Source organism: Aplysia californica, unplaced genomic scaffold (genome assembly GCF_000002075.1).
Source record: "Aplysia californica isolate F4 #8 unplaced genomic scaffold, AplCal3.0 scaffold00398, whole genome shotgun sequence".
NCBI lineage: Eukaryota > Metazoa > Mollusca > Gastropoda > Aplysiida > Aplysiidae > Aplysia > Aplysia californica.
The window spans coordinates 117729-141174 of NW_004797668.1; the positions used below are offsets into that span (position 1 = coordinate 117729).

A 23446-nucleotide genomic window follows, 5' to 3' on the forward strand; every position below is an offset into this window, starting at 1 on the left:
AACCCAACATAATCCTCACGACACGTATTCACTCACGCTCTTCATTACAAAGGAAAGAATTAACATAATAATAAATGAATTACATGTAATGTAATATTATCTTTCCCATTAGCATTATTAAGTAAGAGTATCCCTCCCTTTTCTGATTTGCCATTAAATTTCACTACATGATGATGTAGTTTGATCAAAGGGAGTTTGAAGCAATGAAAGACACCGTAGTTTGAAGGCAACAAATAATTTTCAACGGGAGCTGAATCAACATCTCTATCTATAATATTATAGCGGCCTTTGACTACATTATTGACTACTCCTACGCACTGAAACGGGTGTGTAGTCTAAGGGGGGGGGGAGGGTCTTATGAATTTAGGCCTAAAAGAAAGAAACACTATCAAACATAATGATTAGGCCTAGACTAATTGTGGTTGGACCTGCCGAAACTGAACATTTAATTTGGGCTTTGATAGAATCAAAACCACTAGGGGGCGCCTGTCTGTACAAGTGATTGTACTTGTACAGTAATTTGTACTTCCGTCGATGGCGACCTTTGACCGCAGTGTTTTGATCCCTTCTTCACGATAGCATCAGCTGCTGTTTGCAGTGAAACGGTCGGCTGTTTTGTGTCTGTCTTGCGTGCAGTATAGACCTCATATCAGATTTTGTGAACGGCCAACAGGCTGGATTCTTCTGCTTGAGAGCACATAGACTGCTTGTGGCTTCTGATCGCAAAATTTATTTATTTTTCTTTGCTGCATCGGTCTGAAATATTACAACTTGAAAAATGTATGAACTGGTGAGTATAGAGAATAGATTGAGATACAACTTCTAAAATGGACGTTCTTAAATTATGTAGAGTCTAGATTCTAGAATCTAGATCTAGATCTAGATCTAATAATAATAATTGCATTTATATAGCGCATATATCCACGCTCAAGAGCATGCTCTATGCGCTTTACAACCATTATCACCCCAGCAGACCCTCTGAGAACACTCAGAAACATTCTCGGCTTCCGCGGAAGCATACAGTGCAAGGTGCAGATTTTACGCGCTCAAACACTACCAAACTGACAAGATCGTTCACTGTGTATAGCCGGGTACCCATTTCCACCTGGGTGAAGTGAGGAAAATTTGTGCAAAGTGCCTTTCCCAAGGACACAACGTCGGGCCCCTGACGGGATTCGAACCCACGACCTTACGGTTGCGAGTCCGAGAGCCTAACCACTAGGCCACCGACACCATAGATATCTAGATCTATGTGTAGGCCTAAGATCTCTAGGTCTTCTAGATCTAGATATCTATGGCTTTTACATTATTTACATGGCTATAATAACAATGAAATAAATAGAACTAATTAATGCTAACCCGCCGTAGTTGATGAATTCATAAAATGAATCAAGACAACATCCTTATTATGTAAATTTGTACATTTTTACTTTCACTTTCTCACACAGATGCACTACACGCAGATGCACACATATGCGGATGACTTTAGAACAACAGATGTATGCCATTGGCCGATATTTATAGTAACAACCATCTTGTTTTCACCATTGAGGGATTCCCACTTTGTTGTCGTTCACGGTGGCAACACGACCGCAAAGCACTCTATGCAGTATTTTTAAAGCCTGTAGCCTACAGTGGCGTGGTGGCGGAGTGGTTAGTGCGCTTGTCTCCAAAGCTGAAAGTCTAGGTTTGAGCCTCGGTTCGGCCACAGATTTTTTTTTCACCCACCCACCTGTAATGGGTACCTGACTTTGAGTTGGGAAGTAAAGCGACGCCAAACAAGATGGTTGTTATTATAAATATTGGCCAATGGCGTACATCTGTCGTTCTAAAGTTATCTGCATGTCAGATGCACTGCTTTGGGGGTCGAACTGTGCGCTGTTTGCTGCAGATCAGACATAAAGCCTCTAAAACTGTCGCAAACAAATATTTTCAAGAAAATTTCAAATCAACTGTAAAGTATCAAAGTATGGGTTAAAACAGGGGGGCATGCCCCCCTGTAACCCCCCAGATTTTCTTACCCCAGTGGGGCAGGCCCCCCTGGAATCCCCGATTGGTCCAAAGCACGTCTATCTCTATTAAGAACAATCCGATATTTAAAAAACTATTACAATATGTATCGCATTCAACGAGGTTGCCGGGACCGGCTTCTTGTCCTCGTTGGGTCCGACCTCTTGTTGAACGTGACTAAGGCTAAAGAAAAGAATGGAAACAAGATATTAGCGTGGAATTGAATCCCGGTCACGGAAGTTTTTTTTTTTTTTCTTCTCCTGAGCCTAAAATAAAAAAAAAAAAGAATAATTAGACTCACAGACCAAGGAAAGCCACATAGGACCATTGAACTTTAACCAGGCCTAATTATATTTGTAAGAAGAAAAATATAATATACTTTGTAGGTAAAAGCTTCTCTTAGGGACAAAACCAGAATGTGCATGCTTCATCACTACATAAAAAACTACAAAGCAACTAGTTATGATAATTATGGGGAAAAATTGTTGGTCAGTCGGGAAGAGGAGAAGAAGAGAAAAAAACCCCTTCCCGAACCGGGATTCGAACCCACGCTCAGAAGATGATGGTTTGACTTCATACGAGACGCGCTGTCCATTCAGCCATCAGAACTCCCAACAACGAAAGGTAGATTAAGCTCTATATTTAACACACGGCGACACAGCGTTTTATTTAGCACTGGCGCTAATCGCAACGCAGTGTGTTATTTAGCGCTGGCGCTAATGGCAAGGTGGCGTTGCGAATAGGCACTTCCAAATATAAATTTCTTATTGAGCACCGTGCCATGTAGTCTTTTGACCTTTGGCCGCGTCTTCTAACAACGCTAGTCGCTGGCAACATAAATGTTTTGAGGACATTTTATAAAAGGCGCATGCATAACTTTGTTATTCATGCAGATTTTTCACTTAAACTGTTTTCTTCGGATCGGCAACAACATAGACGTCTACTTATTATGAACTAAGAAAATCCGCGTTTCTGATGTGTGTTTGGCCCCCCCAAATAGACCCACCTCTTCGTGGTGGGGGGGATTAGTACGCTTACTCTTCGAATAGGAAAAGAAAAAGAGGAAGCTAACGGGTCAAGGGGTGACCCCGAAAAGAGACATATTACTTTATTATGTTTTTTACTCTTTCTATTTATATTGTCTTTATTGTTTTACTTTATTTCATTTATTAACTTTTCTTTTCTCCTCTCTCCATCGACAACCTTTCTTTGACCTGGAGTTGGGACGGGTATTGGTGGGGTGGAAAGCAGAGGTTCATTATCAGCACTGTACTGGATGTGACTTTACGTAGGGAATACCCAGCTGCATACATGTATGAAGCATGCACGAGAGCCCTATGACTGCGGAGAAGGTGCAGAGACCATTTGCGTCTTGCTTGTTGACAACATTAACCCTCTGGGATCTGCCATACCTTCCCCTGCCCCCATCTCTCGGATGAGAGGACTTGGTTGCTCTGGTAGGAGGGGGGAAATCTAGCTTCCAAGTGGCGTCGGTGGCCTAGAGGTTAGGCTCTCGGACTCGCAACCGTAAGGTCGTGGGTTCGAATCCCGTCAAGGGCCCAACGTTGTGTCCTTGGGAAAGGCACTTTACACGAATTTTCCTCACTTCACCCAGGTGGGAATGGGTACCCGGCTATAGACAGCGAAAGATCTTGTCAGTTTGTTAGTGTTTGAGCACTTAATCGGCTGCTCGCACTGTATGCTTCCCGGGAAGCTGAGAATGTTTCGGAGTGTTCTATGGTCTGCAGGGGTAATAATATAGTGTAAAGCGCATAGAGCCTGCTGTTTAGCGGGGATATGCGCTATACAAATGCTATCTATTATTATTATTATTATTATTATTATTATTATTATTATTACTATTAGTATTATTATTATTATATTATAATTTTTGCATTTCAGCAACACACAGCATCTATGCTCTTAATAGCATCTTTCTCTTCTTTATCTCCTAAAACAACTTCTCAATATAATACAACAGGCACCAACATACCCATTCATTTTTGTTACAATCTCTCTGTGATGGAGTTGGGTTTTTGTTTGTGGCATTGCACCTCAGCCACTGCTTTATTTCTTACCCCGGGATGGAAGGAAAATCACAGAACCACCAGTTTTAGATGCTATTCACAAATGATAGAATCCCATACGAGCTGAGATGCCGCCTCTGTAATCAAGGTCTCCCCCAGGTCTTAGTGGGCAACCAAGCTGGCCTGGTGGATGGTTATTGGAAGAAAAAGAAAGATGTGTGTTTGGTAGTTGGAAATGTGTTGGGACATTGACTTAGGTCTGCTGGTGGTCGGACAGATGTGTCTGTTTCATGCTTGAAGAGTTAATTAACTTAGAACATGACTGTGTGGTTAGCTGCTTGCGTGCCTTCAGTAGCCTCAGTAGACAGTACCGCCCCCGAGAGCTGAGGGCTTGGGACTTAGTCTATCTCACAATATTATCATCATTGTACTTTCGATTGCTCCAAGACTACGGGATGAACGGGATGGTTCCCGGAAAAATCGCTCCACCTCCGACCAGATTGCCAGATTGAGGATTATTGTAGAACAGTCCCTGGAGTGGAACTCCCAGCTGATCGTCAACTTTCTTGACTATGAGAAGGCCTTTGACAGTATAGACCGAGCAACACTATGGAAGATAATGAGAGGCCACGGAATCCCACTGAAGTTGGTGAACCCCATCAAGAGCATGTACAAAGGGACAAGTTGCAGGGTTGTACATGATGGCCAGCTCACTGACAGCTTTAACATCAAGACTGGTGTGAGACAGGGATGTTTATTATCACCGTTCCTCTTCATATTGGCAGTTGACTGGCTGATGAAGGAAACCACCAGAGGACACTGAAATGGTACATAGTGGACACCATGGACTCACTTGGACGATATGGATTTTGCAGACGACTTGGCGCTTCTGTCGCACACCCAGGAACAGATGCAAGCAAAGACTTCAGTATTAAACAGCATATCGGAGTCTGTTGGATTGAAGATCCACCCCGAAAAGTCAAAGGTCCTAAGGACAGATGCACAACGAAAGGAGCAGGTAACAATAGAAGGAAAGGCACTAGAAAACGTTGAATCCTTGTGCTATCTTGGGAGTATAATTGACAAAGAGGGAGGAACAGGTGCTGAAATAAAGTCCCGCATTGGAAAAGCGCAGACTGCTTTCTTATATTTGGATAGGATTTGGAAGACCAGAGAATTCAAATGTGAAGTCGGTCCTGTTGTATGGATGTGAGATATGGAACGCATCACATACTTGCATAAAGAGGATCCAGGTTTTCTTGAACAAGTGTCTAAGAAAGTTACTGAGGATCAGATGGACAGACAGGGTCACCAATGTGGAAGTGTTAAGGAAAACAAGACAGATCCCAGTCAGAGATGAGGTAGGAAGAAGGCGATGGCGATGGATTGGACATACTCTCAGGAAGTCAGGCAGCTGCATAACAAAGAAAGTTTTGGATTGGAACCCACAGGGTAAGAGATCAAGGGGAAGACCGCGTGGAACCTGGAGAAGAATCACAGAAATCAATGTACAGAAAAGTGGGAAGACATGGAATAACATCAAGAGGCTAGCCCAGGATAGAGAAAGGTGGAAGGTGTTTGTCCGTGGCCTATACCCTGGTGCAGGGTGAGAAAGGCAATGATGATGCTGACTTTCGATTGCCAGTATAGTCACAACTAGATTTCTAGGCTAAAGTTGATGAAACTTGTTTTGCTTGAGATCACACAGATCTCTATAGATCAATGGCTTCTGATCGCAGAATCTGTTAATAGATTTTCTTGGCTGCCTTGGTTTGAAATATTTCAACTTAAAAAATGTATGAACTGGTGAGTATAAAAAGATCACTTCTTATGGCTATAGATGATATAAAAATATAATGCTAGTCGGTGGTCGATGAATTCATAATGAACCAAGACAACAGTCGTAATTGATATGTGATGTAAATTTATGTAATCTGTAGTGTGGACATTATGAGTGGTAAATATCTAGATCTAGGCCTTATTTCTATTTTTGAGTAGGCCATATGTGAGGCATTGGGGTGAAACCAGGTGCTCGTGAAAATAATGAAATCAAAGAAAATGGCTTTTAATTTTTTAATATTTTTTTTTTACTGTTGGCCAATTTTTTTCTAATTTTCTTTTTTTGGCTCAACACCTTTTATATCCATTTGAAAACACATAACTGTGAATTTTACTGAAAAACATTGATTAAAGACTTTAAAAATGTCAATTTTCGGTTTCCACGGACTCTCAACCAATGGAAATTACCAAACTTTGCCGATCATTTTCTCGTTAATTGCACCTCTGAAATGAGGCAACCCTGATCTCTTTCAATCTTAAATATTTTGACTTCTATTCAACATAGATGAATATGCCCACTGTTTTCACCAAAAGCAAGCAAATGAACAGGCTTTAAGATACTACCAATAACCCCCCTATGCCCAGAAATTGACGAGCGCCTGATTCCACCAAGTTGCGACACATATAGTCTTTGTAGTCATGACATATGACTCATGATCTTGTATTATTTGTATGCTAGCTGTTGGCATGCCTTCAGCATGACACTGTAGAACTTTAGCTTAGGGCTTAGATCATCATATCATATTTGTTTCGATGGCCACTACAGTAGCGATTAATTGACGTCAGAAATGAAAATAACCATAATGAATAAATTTCACTTTATTGATCCCCTTGGGCCTTGGCAAATTTGTTTTACAATGACGTACATAAACACACAAGTACATTAACACTTAAATAAGACACATCGCAAACATAGACAATCCACACACCATATTGCTGGTCACCACTGTGCAGCGCCCTGTTATTGCGCTAGGGTTATTAAAAATTGAATTATTATGTGTTGCTGACGCATATTATGTGTTGCTAACGCACACCCAAGTGACCATTCACTTAAATGCTTTGTCACTGACACACACTTGACATTGTGGGCCTAAGCTCACTAACCTTCCATGAACCTATTTCATGATACTGAAGAGTAGATACTCTATATTTTTATAAGTGGAATTGGATAGGAATGGCTCAATTCTGGAGTATTTTTATTGTTAACAATACTTAACGATCAAAACCAACAACTTAAAAAATTCTTAAACTAAAAATTATGAAAAAAACCCTGGTTCCACCATGTTTTCAGCAATATTGAATGCTACTTCTAATTTTGTTTAAATTTTGAGATATGAAGAGTGATTTCTTCTAAAAAGTGACGCAATGAAACCAGAACTATTAGATAAGTGTCCATCTTCCTCCTCACCAAACAATCAATCCCACTCATCTCTCCCCCTTCCCCTGTCACATGCTGCTGTTAAACTTGAACATGATATTCTCTTCGCTTTGAGCCCTTGTAGTTTCTCAGTGCCACTTTGCCCATAGAAAGACATTAGACTTTAGAAGTGCCAAAGCCAGGAGTAAGGCTATAATGTATTTTATGTTGATAAGGTGTTAGAAAATTCCTGACCTTAAATGTGTTGTGGGTGACAGTTTAGGCTAATGATAGATTGAATTAAAAAAAATTCCTGTTTGCTTTTACCAGGGCTGCCTATCATTTCGAATCTTGGCGGAAAGATTATGATTTGTATTCAATTTTACAAAAATATTATCGTAATACCCCTGAGTTAGATTTTTAGAAAAATTTTGTCTACCCCAAACCATTGCTTACCTCCCTGGGGAATAAGGGGAGAACTAAAAACTACCAGACCTGGACCGTCAATGTCTCTACGTCATAGCCGCTGTCCAACTTGGACATCCTTTTTGACTTGTTAAAGTAACTCAGTGCCACTTTGCCCTTAGAAAAACATTCGATTTCCGAAGTGCCAAAACCAGGAGTAAGGCAAACCTAAGGTATTAGGTGTTTGAAAATTCCTGTCCTTTTGTGTTGTGGGTGACAGTTTAGGATTAAGATAGATTTTTGAAAAACAACCAACCCGTTGCCTATCTTCCTGGTGAAGAAAGGGAGAAAAAAACTATCTTGCCAACCCTAAAATCAGGGATGTGGCTGAAAGACAGCAGTAAAAAGGAGGCCTTGAAGTGGTAGTAGGAAGGTTGCATAAAGAGTCAGGAGTCCAGAGGAGGGGCAAAGTAGGGTAGGGGTAGGAGCAGAAGATGGAGACTAAAGCAGATGACAGAACATGGTTAGAGAGCAGGAAAGGAGGTGAAAGGAGAACATTTTTAGAGAAGACAATTTTCTGTCACTGTCAGGCTTTGAACTATTGAATAGGAGGCGAACAGCGTAACCCCAAGACCACAAGAGCCCCCTTCTCAGGTGTATGTGAAACTGTAGTGATGATGAAAATACGTCAATGTTTAATATTTTAGTTGCATTCTGTAAATCCCCTATTACTTTTTTTTACTCACTTTAGGCAACATTTGTAAATGTGTCAGAACCTTAGTTAGCAGTTGACCTTTAAGAATAGGCTTTTAGATTCTGTTGGTCATCCAACTTCAAGACCTGTATGCAAAGATCTTAGAAGATTAAACATAGCAATTTGGTTTTATGTCTTGTTTTAACTGCAGTGGGACAGAAGTGAATAGCTATAGCTAGACATTCCCATGTAAGCAGGATGAACGTTGATAATTGAGCAGCTCAGTGCTATTTCTTGTCCTCCTCTGTTTTAAGACAGAGGGGAGCGAATGGAAGGATCCAGTCCTCTATGTGCACGTATAGAAGTCTCTAAAAGAAGGGTGGGACTTGAATTGCTTGAAAGTTTCGGAAAATTTTTTTGCTGCTGGTTACACTTTGACATTTTTTGTTGTAAGTGGGTTGTTTTTTTTCCACCCAAAACTTTTTGCTTGTTTTCATTCTCTCTTGATGTTTTTCCTGAACTGTGAATAGTTTCTTTGCATAAAATATTTTGTATCCCCACAAATATTAAAGTGAGAAGCCATCAAACTAGCATGTAGTCTTGACGTAAAAAAATGATTGAAAAGGGCTTTTGTCAAACCTCCATTCCTCCATCGAAACCCCCCCCCCCCCAGTTTTTCTTACACAGATACACACATGCATGCACACGCACACACATACATGCGCACGCGCGCGCTCACACACACACACACACACACACACACACACACACACACACACACACACACACACACACACACACACACACACACACACACACCACACACACACACACACACGCACCCACACACTCAATGATAGCCATTTCCTATAAACTGGAAAGAAAAGCAGTGACTGAATTATTCTTTCAAAAGTCACATTGGTCTTTTGAATGATGTAGCCTAATCGATCTTTATGAACTTTGGGCTGGGCGTTTTATTCTATTTAAGTCAGTATGAATTGTTAAAAGCCTCTACTTTGAAACAGTATCTCTTCTAGGCTGATTTGCATACCTTTCTGTGGCAGTTTTAGCTGACACTCTAATGGGTTAAGTTACAAAAATACTGAGAGATTATGTCTTGCTAAGGTGTCATAATAGTGTAGGCAAGCTGTCAAAATGTTTTAAGCTCAGAACGCAAAATTTTAGAGGAGAGAGAAAAAACTGTTTCATTCTTTTAGCACTTGTACTTGCATTATCTATTTTTTTCTTGATACTTTCAATATAATATTTAGATTTTGAATTCCGACAAAATGTTTCTTGAGCACATACAACCAATACCACAGATTAATTATGAAAATGCAATTAAAAAAAAATTCCGAATGTTGGGCTCAGTGCATTTATCAGCTGATGGACGATATGTTGCTTTATTTTTATTATATATATTATATATATATTTTATATAAATATATATATATATATATATATATATATATAATATATATATATAAAATATATGTTTCATAAAGCTTGGTAACTGTTTTGAATGTCCAACACCTGTCTCTTTCGGGAGTGATTGTAAAGGTTTTAGGCTCCCTTCAACACAGTGTTGCTAATCAGAGAGGCTGGTTGGTTGCCTCAACCCTGTGTTTTGTGCCAGCTCAGATTGAACAGAGTATGGAAAGCCAGTACAAAGGTCGAGATACTTCCCCATGCAGGAATGAAACTCATATCTTCTTTGTGCAGTGAAAGAGAGGCTAAAATTTGCATCATGGATGCTGGTGTGTCTTGGTCTTGACCAATGAACATTAAAAAAATATATATACAGTCGAACATGCCGAAGATGGCCAGGGAGAAAAGTGGTCATATTAGTCTCTTTCTTTTTTCTTTCCGAATTTTTCAGTTACACCAAAGCCAAGCCCACATATATGTTTTGTGTACGTTTATATTCATCTATTCATTTTGTCTTTCATTCAGTTATTCTATGGTTAGGGTGCTTGATAGGTGTACTTCCTACTGAGGTTTATAATCTGTCTCTCATGCTTTCTCCCCTCCCAGAACAGACTGTATTGTCATAATAGACCTAAATTACCTCGGTGTGTACCAGAGATAAAATATTCAGTCAATAAAATAATAACATGATGCCTGTTTGGCTTAGTGCCTCTCACACGATGACCAGCTTTTTCGTTCCACAAAATTCAGGTCGTACAACACCATACCCCCTCCCCCCCCTCCCCAGGAAACTGAAACTTTTTACTGCAAAGTTGCAGAAGAATATATCATACATGACCTGTGTGTTCTCTCATAGGCATGAAATAGTACCCATAAGGTGACAACGAGTATACTTCTCTTTACCCACACTTATACTTTTTTCATTCATCACTTGTAGCTAGGTGTAAGGTAGGCCTACTATTGTGCTGAGATATTTCTGATACTCCTTTCTATCTAGTGCAAGTGTTTTTACCTTCATGTTATCTGTTCTTTGTGGGTGGTTGGCAAGTGGTCTGGAGTGGTTTGTTTCTCTTTTTTTTTCTGTCAAACATGTATCATCCATATTTCTCTTCCTTCTTTTTTGTGTTTGTTACTCTCTTGTGACACCCTTAATTTTCTGCATTTATATTACCTAACTGTGTTACAAATGCCATAAAATTCTTTCTAAAACAAAACATATCTCTGTTCCACTAGGTTAACCATTCTCATAATGACACGTTTTTTTCACTCTGTTATATTTTCCTTCAATTAGATTAAATATTCTTTGTTTTCTTTCAGATGATGAAAGACGTGCGCTCTGCATTCGCCACCGGTAAAACACGGACATACGAGTGGCGAATTTCCCAGCTGAAGGCTATTATGAGGTGTTTGCAGGAGAACTCGGACAAGATCAACGAAGTTCTGTTCAAAGATTTGCACAAAGTAGGAACTTGGAACTGTCTTACTTTACTCTCAAAAGAAGAGCCGCACCTTTATCGGCTCTGAGAGTAGTTTCAGTTATGTTTAGAAAGGTTGTGAGTTGTGTACATGAACTCACTTTGGATACATGAGAAAAAACTATGGAAACTAAAAATTTTAAAAAAAAGTTTGAGCCTTTATCTTCACGGTAATTGCCTTACATGGTCACCCCGTCCCCCCCCCTCCAAAAAAAAATTAATTAAAAATGGATAAAAATGTTAAACTTCAGAGCTTGATGGTATTTGTAAAATAATCTTCATGATGAATAGACAAGGTGCAAGTCTCTTCCTGCTCCTAAATCTTGAATAGGATAAATCGGATTTAAGTGGAGCCGATCTCTTTTATGTGATTCTTGAGTGTCTTGCTTATGACTGGCAATGTGGCTGTACGTAGTCTGTAAAATACAGTTACTTGTATTAGAATTGTTGGAGGCTCTGACCAGCTGGTGGAATGTACTGACTGCAGGGCAACCTCACTATCCCAGCAGTACCTAGTTTTGAGAAATTTTACTTAAAAAATTTGGAGTATCACAACATTAAGTTTTCAAATGCAATTCTTTGAATAATTTGATAGCGACTCTGAATAATCTTATGATTTAGATAGAACAGATTGAATGTTTGGTTTCTGACCTTATGGTCTTAGTAACTCAAAATGGCCAAAAATGTCAATATATGGAACTTAATAATTTTAAGGTAGCTACCTGTTTGTAAGGACTGAGATGTTAAACTCAAGGTGAAGTATAGAAATAATATTATGTTTTCTAGTAATGTTCATAAGCCTTGTAATGTTTTTTGTGTGTAAAAATTTTCATGGATTGTATTTGGGTGTCTCATTTTTCTTATATTTCAGCATTCCCTGGAAAGTGTGGTAATGGAAGCAAATATGTGTGTTTCTGAGGCTATTGACTGCATCAACAATTTGAAAGATTGGATGAAGCCAGAAAAGGTGAAGCTTTGAAAATGTCTAACTTATACATATTCCATATACCCCAGCCCCATTTTTCCTTTTTTCCTGTGGCTGTAACAGGATAGAAATAGTTAGTATATTTAATAGAGTAAACAAATGAGTAGTTCTTTCTTGTACAGAAGAGAATTCTGTGGTTGACAATAGCATTTTTTAACTACCGTGGTCTAGTGCTGTGTGATTTTGAGGAAAAAGAATCTTTATTGACTCTTTAAAGTAATGGGTTGCTATTCACTCTATTCAAATACCACATGTGAATGGTTTATGGAAGAGAGCATTTGTGATAAAATATGTGTGTGTGTGTGTGTGTGTGTGTGTGTGTGTGCGTGTGCGTGTGCGTGCGTATGTGTGTGTGTGTGTGTGTGTGTGTGTGTGTGTGTGTGTGTGTGTGTGTGTGCTTGCGTGCTCACGCGAGTGTACGCTCACGCGAGTGTACCAATGTCTGGGCAATAAAGACTTATCTTACTTCATCTTATCTTTGATGTGTGGTCCATGTGGTCATATGATAGTCCAATCTTCGTATTGAAGTTCTCCTTGCCTATGCTTTGATGTTGGTTGGTTTTCTGGTGTGGTCCTTCTACTGTTTTTCAGTGTACCTCTGACACTAACCTGCTCTTGACAAAATGTGGCAAATATCGTTGTCTCTTCATGTAAAATACAAATGGTTGATTGGATTTCTTCCTTCATTGACATTGTGTATTAGATGGATTAGACCACCACAAATTCATTTTTATATTAAACCCAACCCCCATACTCAAAGCAAATTTCATGTTCTCTTCCTTTTTCTTTATCCTATAAAGTGACTCTTATAGTGACACTTGACGGTTTTATTTACTCCAGAGTGAAAGTCTAGCTTGTTATCTCTCTCACCTTTGTTTCATTCTATGTCACCAAGAATTTATGCCTGTTGACCCCAGGATTATCTAATGACTTTTCTGATAAACTGATAAGAATCAGCATCACCACTGTTTGATATAAGCAGAGGGAGGCATTTGTAGTAAGCAAGCTGTGTTGTGTGTAAGTGTAAGTGTGTTAGGCACAAGCCACATATTGTCATACACACATACATGGGGAGTGACGATGTACGTTAGGGACTGTCCTTGTCACATTTTGAGCTTGAATTCAAGACCACTTTCAATAATGATAATAATAAACAGCATTTGTAAAGCTGATAACCCCGCTCTACAGCAAGCCCTATGCGCTTTACACTATATTGTTACCCCAGCAGACCATAGAACGCTCAGAGACATTCTCAGCTTCCCGGGAAGCATACAGTGCAAGCAGCTGATTAAGCGCTCCAACACTAACAAACTGACAAAATCTTTCACCTTCTATGCTTTTTAGAGTAGGCTATCACCCAGACGTATTACTTTAAGCGCTCATATAACCTTATGCAGTTGTGAGCACAGTAAAACTCATACCAATCCCCCCTCCCCAAAAAGACAAGTTAGAAACAACATTTACTGTCAGAAATAACTGTGGAATGGTTGCTTATTTATTTTCGTATTCCTGCAAGATTACCCAAAATTTGATACATACCTCTTTTACATCTCTAACAAAGTATAATTTTATTGTTTAGTACTGTCAAAGAGTAAGGTTGGTGAATAGAATTGTCAGAGCGAGAGTACAAAAAATAGGACCTATGTCAAGGGCAGCCTCCAGCCTTCTGCCTTCATGCTGTGGCATTAGTTTTTAGTACATGGTTATATTTTTGTTTCATCATATTGTGCATAGAAACCTTTTTGTGTATTAGTAAGGAGGTTGGGGGGGGGGGGAGATATTTGTATTAGAGCTATACAGCATTCCCTTGCCATATTGTGGTTCACACTTCGTGAATGAAGCAAGTTGTGTCTAATATGTATTTCAAAAACAGAAAAAAGAAACCAAAAACAGGGAAGCTCTGTTGACACCTTTCTTGCTGAAAAGCAACCAGTCAGAGTTTTAATTTTGGTAAAAAAAGTATTAACAAATTTTAATATAATACAAATGTTTAATATTTGTAGATGTAATTGGTCTCCATTCTCCAGGTGGAGAAAGTGTTTATGAGAGTGTGGGAGTGGTCTCTAAGTGTGCGGACAGGGTTCATAAAGGCTTACCTAATAAATACCTATATCATGTCTGCATTGCAGATTTCCCCCTTTTTGTCTTCCTGCAATAAAGGTTTCGTTCCTTCTCTCTGTGTCTTTGAAATTACTTGTTTACTCTTTAAGACTTTGCCAGAACATCAGACTCAAAAGTGAAAAAAAAAATATAGGCTTAATATTTGAGCTTTCTATTTTAGCTCTGTTGGTATTATGTTGGGGTTTGGTGTGGGTGGCTGTGGTTTGAATCCTGAATAAAGCTATTGTTCTGTAAGGTGTTTGAAGAGTTAATGAAACTCTCCACCCTCTTGCCTTGGTTATTACCAGAAAATAGGTAGACTGGTTGATGTCATCTTGTTGGTTTAAAAAAAAAATCCAGTTGATCTTACTCTAACGGCTACCTGTATAAGACAATCACCAGTTTAAATGACCACTTCCCATTTCCTCCTTAAGTTTTATTTTATGTTATAATGACACCATGTAAGACATCCACCTGTCTAAGACGGACGCTTTTCTCCTCGAAAGTGGGTTGCCAACTTTCACAATTTTGACTGTGTTTTATTTACCACTTGTCTTCTCTAGTATGTTTTGGTCCCTCCCGTGATTATTCTGATCTTCTTCCCTTCATCAGTGTTTACCATTAGGCTTTTTATCTTTATGTCCATCTAGATGTGTTCTTCTCCCCCCCCCCTCCCCCCCCCCCCAAGTCTCACTGACCCTCCTCCACCTTGTCCTCAAGATTTTCCTCCTCCAAGCTAGTATTCCCTGTACACTGAAGGTCCCTTTTCTTGTGCCCCTCTCCTTCCCACGTGGGACACAAGCCATTGGGGACTTAGGCTGCTCCTTGTTTTATCCAGTCACACCTGTTCAAGACAATCACTCGTACAAACGACCGCTTCGCCCTTGCATTTTTGAAAATATTATGACACTGTCCAATATGTCCACCTGTCTAAGAAGACAGACACTTTTCTCCTCGACAATGGGTTGCCGTCTTGGACAATTTTGACTATAGTTGGCAATGAATCTGATTTGAACCCTGAATGAACCTATAGCAAACTTGCTGATTGAGGAGTTTTTAAAACTCTTTGTATTCTTGCCTTGGTTATAACCAGAAAATATGAAGATGTTACATTGAAGGTTTTATTAATATTTCCTTTCAATGTGGAAAGGGGAGTATAGTCTGTACTCACCTCTTACCTTGTACCTCGTACTTGGTACCGCCACTTTAACATGTGCTAGGGTCCTGTTGGAGTTATGTTGCTGGTGGTCTCACAACATGCCTCCATCCCTCACTGTTCTCTGCTGTCCGAGTAGCCTCAATGAAGCTGAGGCCTGTCCTTTCAGAAATGTTATCCTGCCTCCTCCTCTTCTGTCTTTTCTAATTCCTTCCCCCTGGTACTCTGCCTTATAGTATGGATTTTTATTGTCTGTGGGTGGTTGGTGGGTTCTCTGGTGCGGTTTTCTCCTTCTTTCTTGTGAAACACATATTGTTCTTTTCTCTCTTCCCTCTTTTTTCTCTTTGTGTTTGTGTTTGTGTTTTTTATGTAACACCTCCAGTCTTCGGCACTTTTGTGATCTAATTGTGTTGCAAGTGCCATAAAACTGTCAATAAACAAATAAATTGTTATATTCCTCTACCTTTTGTTATATTGCCAGAACATTTTATTTTTTGGTAATCATAGTGTGTACCATCATACAAATATCAGACTTGATTGACAAGGTGTGTTTTGTGTTTGTTTGTTTTTTCCTCAGGTGAGCAAGCCAGCCCTGTACATGATGGACACGGCCTACATCCAGTCAGAGCCTTATGGTGTGGCTCTCATCATCGGGGCTTGGAACTACCCCATCCAGCTGACCCTCCTGCCCCTCATTGGTGCTATCGCAGCTGGTGGGTGAGGTTTCCGGATCTCAAGTTTTTAGATGAAAGAGATATAGTCCAACCTGCTTTAACGGCCACCTGGATAAGACAATCACCTGTACAAACGACCACCTGGATAAGACAATCACCTGTACAAACGGCCACTTCCCATTTCTTACCTTGCGCATTTTTCACCTTATAATGAGACTGTGTAGGACGATCACCTGTCTAAACGGCCACTTTTGTCTTAGACAATTTCGACAGTATACCAAGATTTTTGGTCGGAACAGAATGTACTGTTTATGTGTAGCTATTTGTACATGTAAAGCTTTCAGAGTCTGTGTTCTTTAATCAGGGTTGAGCGCTATGTAAATGTAATTTATTATTATTATCATTATTATTATTATTATTATTATTATTATTATTATTATTATTGTTATTATTATTATTATTATTATTATTTTTATTATTATTATTATTATTATTATTATTATTGTGGTTGTTATTGTTATTTTTATTCTTGTAATTGTTATTATTATCATCATGTACTAAGTGGTTGGTTGACGGGTGCTCTGATATGATTTGCTTCTTCGTTTTTATTCCACATCTATCGTCCCTATCTCTCCTTCTTTTTTTATGTTTGTTTCTCTTTTGTAACACCACTAATTATTGGCACTTATGTGACTTAACTATTTTGCAAGTGCCGTAAAACTCTTACCAAAAGCTAAACTAAATGCGCCAGTTATTGACCTGACTTTCCGTGGACTACTTGGTAACAATGGCATCTAGAAATTTCTCTGCCCTCCTTCACTCCAGCTACCGCATTATCGGTCTTCTCATTGCCTTTTAAGATTCAGCTTCTGTTGCTTATTTATGCATATTGCATGAGGCCCTGCAGCTGTGTCTTCTTCATCCAAAGTCAGTTCTCTATCCCCCGTGGTTCAGTAAGCATCATGCCACACCTGTAATCTAACCCTACCTGGGCGGGGAAAATTGTATAACACACCTGGTGGCATTGGTAGAAATCAATTGTGAAGCCATATTATGTACTATACGTGATATGGTGGAGAATACGAGTGTCGAATTCGTATATATTACAGAACAATGCATGTCACAACGCGGTGGAATCAGGTGCTTGTCAATTTTTGGGCATATGGAGTTATTGGTGTTATCTCAAATCCTCTTCATTTGCCTTACTTTTGATAAAAAACAATACTCACCTGTTTTGAATAAAAGTCAAAATTTTTGTGATTGAAGGAGATGGAGGTCGTCTGTCGTCAGAGGTAAAATTTGTAGGTAAATATGTTCCCAGGAGGTGGAAACTGGACAAAGTAGGGGATTGCTGGGTTCAACAAAGTACGATGTGGCTTTATGCCATTGAGGCGTCACGCTAGCCTTGAAGGAGAACTTGGAACTCCCCTAAAAGTTGCAGGCTGACCGGGCTCTGGTGAAACTGTGACAGGCCTAGCAAGTCAGCAGCGGATTATTCATAACGAAAGAAACTAATGGAAGGAAGAAACGGAAAGTCTGGTGACTTCCAAAGCTTGAGAGTCATTTGAGACTGCAAATTTAGGCTACTTTTTTTGGTGCCTTTTATCGATTTAGAAAGGGAAGAAGATGCACCAACACAATATTAGCCCTACGACAAATGTGCGAAAGGGTAATAGAACACAACAGGGAACTAAATATAGTATTTATCGACCAGGAGAAAGCGTTCGACAGAGTGAACAGAAACAAGCTGTGGAAAGAACTCGAAAACTACACTGTAAGAGGCCAACTTCTAGATAACATCCGTGCCATTTACGATAACAGCACAACTACAGTAAGAACGTCAGAGGGACTCACAGAATGGTTCGAGATAACATCCGGAGTAAGACAAGATTGTGTCCTATCGCCACTTCTATTTATTATATATATGGGTAGAATTACAAAAGAGGCCAACACAGAACCTGACGCCTTAAATAAATTACTCTTCACTGATGATCAAAGTCTGGAACACAAAGATGAACAAAGTCTCCAACACCACAACACCAGATTAAATGAAGAATGTAACAACTACGACATGAAGATCAACATCAACAAAACAAAGACAATGAAAGTAAGCAGGAATCCAGAACCACTCAGGATACACATCAACAACAACAGTCTCAGACAGGTCTAAGAATTTAAGTACCTCGGAAGTATATTGACTGAGGATGGGCAACTGAATAGAGAAATTGAAACACGAATACAAAAGGCCAATAATGTTAGTTACCAGCTTACTCCACTACTGAAACATCTTAACATCCCCATTACAACAAAACTCAAAATGATCAACACCGCATTCATCCCAACACTCACCTATCAATGCCAAACATGGACCACGAACAAGATATTGGAGCAAAGAATTACAACATGTGAAATGTGATGTCTTTAGAAAAGCAGTAAACAAGACCAGACGAGACGAAATTAGAAACTCAGTAGTCGGAGAAATGGCGGGCACAAATGATGTCATGCATCACATCCAACAACAAAGAATCAAATTGTTCGGACATCTCTTGCGATTACCAACACCATCCAGCACTACGTGCCTACATAAAAAAATTCAATGGCAACAAGGCTAAAAGGCGACTGAGAAAGACCTGGTTAGATGGAATCAGGGAAACACCAACAACTCATGGCATCCCCCCCATTCCCAAGCTCTACGGCTGGTGGCAGAGAGACGTCTCTTCTTCCCGCGACATCCAAAAGGTATAAGCGGCGGATAAAAGTAAAAGTAAAAGGTGCCTTTTATCAATGTTTTTCAGTTCAATTTTCTCAGGAATGTGTTTGAAGCGGACATATAAAGATGTTGAGCCCAAAACCCCCCAAAAATTGATAAAAATTGCCCCATGGGTGGAAAAATGTAGGTTTCTGAATTAAATTTCATTACTTTGATGAGAGCCCGATTTCACCACGAAGCCACAGAATTGTATTGTGTACAGTAATAAACCATACCCTGAGGGTGTTCTGAAACAACATTTACATTGTTAAGTCTGAAATATTATGCAGGATTTCAGGTCGGCTTTGTCATTAGATTTCCTTTCTCTATGTTATTGTTATTATCAGTATTGTTAGCTTCTTACATGGTTCACATTCACTCTGTTGTATATATATATATATAGAAGCTATCTTGATATTTGAGTAGGGACTTTGAAATGAGGCTCAGCATAAACCAGTGGTGGAATGGCACTTGTTTGTTTCTGTGTGTGAGTGTGTGTGTGTGTGAGTGTGTGTGTGTGTGTGTGTGTGTGTGTGTGTGTGTGTGTGTGTGTGTGTGCGCGTGTGCGTGTGTCTGTTTGTGCTGTCATCGATACTCTCTTATCACCTCATAAAATGCAACTCAATGGTCAAACAAGAAATCATACTCATTATACAAATTCCACAGGAAATGCCATAGGCCTACCTTAACATTTCAAGTGGACGAAAAATAAACACTATCGATCGGGAAATAAACTGTGCGTGCCTCTCAGCCTGACTCAGGCAGCACATTATACAGAGCTACTTACAACACACCATGTTTGCCCATAGGCTGTAAGGTGTAGGGCTGAATGGTAAAAAAAGTAGGATGGGTTTTTTTTTTTACATATAACTAACTAGTGATAACTTGTGTGGCTCCATGAAATGAACTAACAGTTAGTAAATTTACTTTTTTTTAGAAAGTACCAATAGGTATACTTACTTATTTCACTTACTTTTTATATTTCTGGCCTCTGTTACTTTGCGGTGTTGATGGGAGAAGCAAACGTCTTTGTCTTGTTGTGTCACTTGTTGCATGGTTATATTGTTCTTGACTAATGTTTCTCCGAGATCTCTATCCCTCTTTCCCTGGGCATGCCCCTTTCTCTGTTTCTGTCTGATTTCTGGTTGCCTGCTCTAGCTACTGTACTATCTGGTGGTAGTCTCGGCAGATGTCTAAACCATTAACCCCTACTTTGAATGGGTATACAGAGTTTGAATGTTGAGAACCCTTTTTAAAGAACAGCTTGTAATCCTTAGGTAACTGTGTGGTGTTGAAGCCTTCAGAAGTCTCTGCTGCCTCTGCTCAGTTTCTGCAGGACTACCTTCCCAAATACGTCGATAATGTGAGTGAATTTTTGTTTTGTTTTTGGTTTTAATAGGGGTTTTACGGTGCTCGCAACTGCATAAGGTCATATGAACACCAGTGAATTTTTATTGTCTGGTTGTTTTAATAAACGTGTAATTAATTTACTGATGTGGGTGGTTGGCGAGTGTTCGGGTGTGGTTTGCTTTTTTTTCCCTGTCAAAAATATGTTGTTCCTATTTCTCCTTCTTTTTTGTGTTTGTTACTCTTTTGTAACATCTGTTATCCTCAACACTTATATGACCTAATTGTGCTGCTAGTGCCATAAAATGCTTACTGAAACATAGAACAATTTGATTTATATTGGAGACGGGCTACTTCTATCCTGCCTGTCAGGGCTAACCTGGCCTGTATGACATACGGAATCTCAGCAGAAAGATGGAGATAATACTTGGTAAAATATCTTCTTCTTTTAGGGTTCGATCTCGTGCCGACTACGCAAGGACTGTTTTTTCCTCTCAGCTCTTTGTGTCGCAATGGAAGACCCATGTAGGTGGTTGGCAGGTGCTCTGGTGTTGTTTACAACTTCTTTCTTATTAAACATTATCAATCTTATCTCTCCTCCATTTCTATGTTTGTTACTCTCTTGTAACACCTCTAATCTTTGGCACTTATATGACCTGATTGTGTTGCAAATGCCTTAAAAAATTTACTAAAACACACAGAAGGACCCATAGAAATAAGAAGGATATTGTTTATTTTTCTTTTTTACAGGACTGCATCAAAGTTGTGAATGGGGCAGTGCCTGAGACAACGGCTTTGCTCAAGGAGAAGTTTGACTTCATTATGTACACAGGGAACAGTTTCGTGGCTCGTATTGTGATGGAAGCCGCTTCGAAACACCTGACGCCCGTTCTGCTGGAGCTAGGAGGGAAAAGGTGACTGGAAAGTTTCTACTGATCCACCTTTTTGATGTGATTAACATTTTCACCTATGGAAGAACTGGTCAGCTGTTGTTGCTCTGTATATTACGATACTTGTAAAAGTTTGAGGTTTGGATGTAAGTGGGGTTCAAATTATTATTTTCATCCTTCCTAGAATATCCTATCAACCCACTGTCTTGACGTGGGTCCAAGTGCTTTGCCTTTGAAGTTATGTCTACTATTTCTAGTGAGCGTTAAACTCAGTAAATAGCAAAAAGACAATTTTAATACTTGAAGATCAATCATTATCATTTTTTGATACTTGTCCCAGTACATGAGACTGAAACTGATGAAGTTCTCACTAGACGTGCGATGTAGGTTTACCCTTTTGGAACTTCTTTTGTGAAGCATAAGGTCTCTGTTTTGGTTTGAGGTTATGTTTGCTCTCCTTCATGACTCCTTCATGCAAATAAAGTTTTGAATGTCTTAACTGAAATAAGTATAAAAGTTTTACCTCACAAGTAAGACAGCTTTTTTTGTTTTAGGCAAAGATGCAGCATTAATGTCATGCTCATTGTCATGCTGAATCTGAAGGTGTACTACTTGTTCTTAATCTATTGGCATCTTTTATTCTGTATAGCAATAAAATATCTTTTAAAAAGTATACAGTGTGCCCTAGTCCTATCATGTTTCACATTTCATGAACTCGGAACATTGTGGATTTTTTTAGCTGAAAGTTTTATGAGTACTCAAAGTTTTAATTTTGGTAAAATTATTAACAAATATACACACAATGTTTTATTTTTATGTACTATTGGTCTCTCAAACTCCAAATTTTGAAAGTCTTTATGAGAGTATGGGACAAGCGTTTAAGAATACGAGAAGCGTTTATACAGGCATAAAATAAGTAATAAATATTTTGTTTCTACCTGGATTTTCACCTATTGTGGAACTGTCTGAAATATTGTCAGAGATATTGGAGGGAGTACTGTACTTTATTAAATGTTCTTCTAAACATTTTGCCCTCACTCTACCAGCCCGGCATACGTGGACAAAGGTACCGACATGGAGGTGGTGGCGCGCAGGTTGTGCTGGGGGAAGTTTGCAAATGCCGGACAGACGTGTGTTGCTCCTGACTACGTGATGTGTCAGAAAGACATGCAGGTGAATAGAAATATCATAGAAATAGTAAAGTGTGTAGAGATATCTTGACACTGGAGAAATATAGACTGGTAGGAAAGTATCTTTTAGCCTGCATCGACCAGTTGTTGGTATACATACCTTAGAGGTAGATTATTGAGGGACTGGTTAGTTTTGATAAGTATGTATTGGTGTTTCTCCTCTAGATGGTGAAGTGGGGTGCTGCTGGAAATCTTGAAAATGGACATTTGTGGGTTATAGGTTTCTCTTCCTCATCTATCGAATTTGGGGAGATTTGAGGTGAACAGAATGTGTCGCTAAGTGTATTATCACAAAAGGAAGTGTTCAAGGTTTGAAGTAGGGTCTCTACAAGTTTTTTAGATTTTGAGTCAACTGTACAACACAAAAAACCACATGACCGTCTCCTTTCTGCACTTTTTGAAACTGAAAGTTTTTTTCATCTGGTTTCTAGCTCTTGTCTCTTATATGTCTCTCTGCTTGTATGCACTTTTGTTATTTTTTGTTCCTCTCTTTTCCCTTCCAGGATGAACTGATTAAAAACCTGAAGGCAACCATTGAAGCCTTCTACACTGCTGACCCAAAGAGCAGCGACAGTTTTGGCCGGATCGTCAACGAAAAACACTTTCAGTTAATAACGATTCTTTTTTTCAATACTGTATGTGAGCCAGCGTGGTGAAACCAAGCTCTTGTCAAAATACTGAAATTGAAGAAACTGATATTTTTTTGGCGTAACACCACTGTTGTCCAATTATGAACACTTTTATGGTTAGGTTTTTACTGAAAAACGTCTATTAAATGCACAAAATGTAATTTTTCAGTTTCCACGGACTACCAAGCTATGGAAATAAACATACTTTGGCGGCCATTTTCTCACTTATTCTACCTTTGAAATCAGGCAACCTCACCTTCTTCAATCTCAAATATCTTGACTTCTATTCAAGATAGATGGGCATTTTTTTCATTGATAGCAAGGCAACTGAACAAGCTTTAAGATGATACCAATAACTCCACCCGCCGAAAAATTGATGAGCGCCTGATTTCACCTCGCTGCGACGTATTGTTTCATAATTGGTCTTATATACAGTTGTGAAATAATGAATTATCTCTATTATCATGTGCAGCATTCATGAATGTGGTATT

At 39.2% G+C, this 23446-nt stretch overlaps 1 protein-coding gene across 2 annotated transcripts in view; it reads left to right on the forward strand.

Annotated features, from left to right (window-relative positions):
- The first annotated feature begins 542 nt into the window (after window positions 1–542).
- Window positions 543–23446, forward strand: part of LOC101851138 (aldehyde dehydrogenase family 3 member B1) — a 38232-nt gene continuing 15328 nt past the window's right edge. The window contains exons 1-8 of one of the 2 annotated variants that reach the window (XM_005103947.2): window positions 543–790; window positions 11078–11221; window positions 12107–12202; window positions 16054–16189; window positions 20177–20262; window positions 20997–21160; window positions 22183–22309; window positions 22830–22933. In XM_005103947.2, the coding sequence (XP_005104004.1) occupies window positions 779–790; window positions 11078–11221; window positions 12107–12202; window positions 16054–16189; window positions 20177–20262; window positions 20997–21160; window positions 22183–22309; window positions 22830–22933 (869 nt within the window). In that variant the 5' untranslated portion in view covers window positions 543–778. Of the gene's footprint in view, window positions 791–5817; window positions 5844–11077; window positions 11222–12106; window positions 12203–16053; window positions 16190–20176; window positions 20263–20996; window positions 21161–22182; window positions 22310–22829; window positions 22934–23446 lie in introns of those variants that run through there. The other variant, XM_005103948.2, reaches the window with a different exon arrangement.